Below are 3,906 nucleotides of genomic sequence, written 5' to 3'. Positions count from 1 at the left end.
TGGATCAATGCTCATGATGTCAATCACTGGATTGTCTGGTCCAGACTTGATTATTTACAGACCGCCGTCATAATAGTTGGAATATTAATGAGTGCAGCGTTAAACAACAAACAAGAAAACAAACGTTTTCCCAGACGTATTGTGTTTAAGTCAGGTTCCATGGATTCAGGGTACACACTGTTTTAGCCAGGTCATGATGACGTCATATTCCGCAATACTCGTGTCATTCCATCTTTAATATACAAACCCAACTTTTAAAATATGAAAGTGTTTCCAAATTACTGACTTTTGTCTGACCAGTCTGCACTCACAGATAGTTTACATACAACTTTCTCGCTACCAACAAGCACTCATACAGATAGAGCGGTCGATACCAACAGCTGTTTCCGAGCTACTGAACACAATGACAGCTCCCGTGAAACCCTTTGTTCACTAATCGGTCCCCAGATGACTGAGCAAACTCCCAAATTACAACAAGCCATGAATGGAAGACATCGATCTGGGCAAGGTGTGTTCAAATTTTATGGCGTCTTCTTCCGACGTGTGACGTTGCATCAGTGGAGCCCGAACAGTCATTAGGTGAAATTAAGTAGAATACTGATCTTTGACAAATGTAAACAGATGCAGGTTATTGCCTGACTGGTGTCGTACAGTCGTATAATATAATAATATTGATGTACTGTTATTGAGGTAAAGTGAAAATGAAATGCATATGAATTGTTACCCTGGGAATAAGGTCAGATGAAATGAGGTTTAACGTCGCGTCGTAGATTATAGCACTAATATTGCGACATGTGTGTGGGGCTGCTTTTATTTGTCCGGACTAATGCCGGTTTTATACTGCTAGCACACTTAGATACTATGAATACCACGCTCAGACACAGTATACTGACTCCAAGCCGACCAGTCTTTGTTTTAGCCCCTTAATGCCGAGCGCCAGGCAGAGAAATAACAAGTACCACATTTCAACGTCTTTTCATACGACGCGACCGGGGATCGAACCCCGGGCCTTCTGCTCTCCGGGCGGGCGCTCTTCCACAAGACCACGGAGATTGTCTCTCACAGCCTCACTGACAATGTGTTCTGATCTTGTGATCTTGTCAATCACGGGTCACGAGAATGATCCTTTGTGTCAACCTGTCTTGGTGGACTCTCAAAATGGGCCACTAGCTCCCAGCGTGACCGAGTTTTTAGCCGCATATGCGAAACATTTAATATATTGTATGCGACGGTCAGTTAGTACATTATCTACATTCAGTTCACTTTCAATATATTCATATTAATTTACAGTTAGAAGGAAATTGGTGTTATAAGAAAGCTAAGACACTAGCACAAAGTTCCCATGACTGCATGCCTCTGCCCGGTCATCTTGTTTTACAGAGGTTACCCAATCATTGTGAATCAGGATATTTTAATCTTTACTTGTTGGACGAGTAGTGTAGACTTATTCAAAATACGAAAATAGAAAAATGACCATTTTTTGATTCAATAAATTAGCAATTACAATTTTGTCAGGTAGATTATTTTTAAATCGATGATACCTAACAAACATGATATTAAAAATATACAGCATGGACATCTTGTAACAAAATTATATTCAACATATGGCACCTGCTATTCGAATAAAGTCCAAAGCCTTTGTATTTTGCCAGACTCTTGTAGACAATCATAAAGAGGGGCGGTCGGGTAGCCTAGTGGTTAAAGCGTTCGCTCGTCACGCCGAAGACCCGGGTTCGATTCCCGACATGGGTACAATGTGTGAAGCCCATTTGTGGTGTCCCCCGCCGTGGTATTGCTGGAATATTGCTAAAAGCGGCGTAAAACCATACTCACTCACTCACTCAATCATAAAGATAAAACCAACGTTATCTTTGATACACTGTACAACAGTTTTTAGAACATATTTTGTATTTGAACTACAAAACATATAAAAGTTAATATATAGCTAGAGGTGTTTATGAAATAATAATGCGTTCATATACATGTTATACCGTTTCATAACGTGTCATATTCATGTTTATAACGTGTTGGGGGGCACGGGTGGCCCAGTCGTCTAAGGCGCCGCGATTCGCTGTGCAGAGTCGTGTCCCTGGGGCACGCCAGAAACCTATGATTGTGGGTTCGAATCCCGGTTCGCCCAAATTATGTTTCTAGGTTTGTCAGCACCATACCCGTGCTCGTGGGTTTCACCAAAGTGGTAAACGTCTAAGACCTGCATCACTTCGGGCTTTCCTCCCACATTAAGCTGACACACCGTGATATAACTGGAATACTGTTAAAAGCGGCGTTAAACCCAACTCACTCACTCACTCACTTATAACGTGTTGAGAACGCAAGATAAAGGATTCATGAGTAGAAATAAATGTAATTTGCCTTCACATAAGTAATTAATGAAGGTTTATGGGGAATCTACCTTCGAACAGTAGTATGGCTGAGTCCTCACCATATTTCTAGTTATAGACTTTACTACTTTGATCCCTGTCATAGAGGAAGAACTCTCCAATGCGTGTATTATTCCTCTCGAGAATCTCCATGATACCATTAGAGCTGTATTCCCGCCGAACGAATGGATAGATGGCCTTCAACAGGTCACACTGCAGAGTTGCCTGTTTGCTAGCAGGGATAGATCGCTCCCATCTGTGATCATAGAGCTTCTTCTGACAGACACTGATACTATAGGTTTGGAGTATGACGTCTTTTGTATTTCTCGGCGTGGGCAGAAGGAGGCCCATGAAAGGTCGCTTGCCGAGAGGAAATACGTCAGTCCGTTTAAATGCAAAACGACGATATCGTCGATCATAATCACGAATGTGAGTCCCATTTTCTGTATAAAAGCTAATGTCTATAAACGGCCATTTCCACGAACGCCCAGGTATATTGTAAGATGCACGATGATAAAACTTCCATCTGCGAGAACGATCTTGATTGATAATAAAATGTGGTGCTAGTTTGGACAGTGAGGTGACCAATCGTTGTGCATCCTTAGCTCGCACCACAAGGTCAAGGTCGTCATCCCAAGGAATCATGCCGTGATGACGATAAGAACCAAGCAAGGAACCAGAATACAAAAAATATGTGACGTTAGGTGCTACGGCTTTCATAAACGTTTTGAGTAGGATTTCAAAGAAGCGTTTCTCTTTTTCAGTTATCATGACATCAAAAAGTTTTATTTTCCTCCTTATTTCATTTGTGTCTTGTATGCTGCTGGCAGTTTCTGGTATCTGTGTGCCAGGAGGCCATGGCAGAATATTGCTGGTGGTTGCTGGTACTTTTGCACCCCGTGGCTGTGGACCTGGGAAAGATTGCAGTGTGCTGGTAATGGTTGTTGGTACAGTTGCAACATTATAGCTGAATACGACGATGCATGTTGTAACCGCTGTCACACACATCATATATCTTCTTGCTCTCCTGATGGCCATAACATCCTGGAATGAAATGTATGTATAAGAGGCAGGTACATAGTATGAACCAGGAATATCATCATTGCACCAGCACACAAATCTAACTCCGTTTTTCCTAAAAGATGTTTGCAAAATGGTGAGCAATTCCTGCCCAACCGGTGACATCCGTCATACTTACTGATGTCCTTAGTTGCGAAGCTTTTCCGAACAGACACTACGTGAACGTAGTAAATATTATAATATGTAGTTCATATGCTTGTCATCTTTATAAACAAGTTAAAATATGATGTGCGCATGCTTGCAAAATTTACATTGATCAGGCACGTGGCCTCTTCAGTCAGAATGCTTTAAGCGGAAAACTGTATTCAGAAATCGGATAGGGGGCGTGCGCTATGTGTGGTGAGTGACAAGTACAAATGATGACAGGTGAAATGATTGACGGCTTTCACGATGAGGCAGCCTATACTAGTGGGTATCAGCTGGTGTGACAGATGGCACGGACATA

At 42.0% G+C, this 3,906-nt stretch overlaps 1 protein-coding gene across 1 annotated transcript; it reads right to left on the bottom strand.

Moving 5' to 3' along the window:
• Nucleotides 1–2,334: 2,334 nt before the first annotated feature.
• On the bottom strand, nucleotides 2,335–3,626 carry LOC139471337 (uncharacterized). Its single transcript, XM_071253656.1, has 2 exons — nucleotides 3,580–3,626; nucleotides 2,335–3,425 (listed from the first exon to the last, which is right to left on the bottom strand). The coding sequence occupies exon 2, from the start codon at nucleotides 3,417–3,419 to the stop codon at nucleotides 2,451–2,453; it is 969 nt and encodes a 322-aa protein (XP_071109757.1). The 5' UTR covers nucleotides 3,420–3,425; nucleotides 3,580–3,626; the 3' UTR covers nucleotides 2,335–2,450.
• Between the last annotated feature and the right edge of the window lie 280 nt (nucleotides 3,627–3,906).

This window comes from Haliotis cracherodii, unplaced genomic scaffold (assembly GCF_022045235.1).
Source record: "Haliotis cracherodii isolate W230 unplaced genomic scaffold, xgHalCrac1.p SCAF_22, whole genome shotgun sequence".
In the NCBI taxonomy this organism is placed as follows: Eukaryota; Metazoa; Mollusca; class Gastropoda; order Lepetellida; family Haliotidae; genus Haliotis; species Haliotis cracherodii.
Note: the sequence above shows the minus strand (reverse complement) of the source record. Positions and strands in the feature narration are given on the sequence as shown.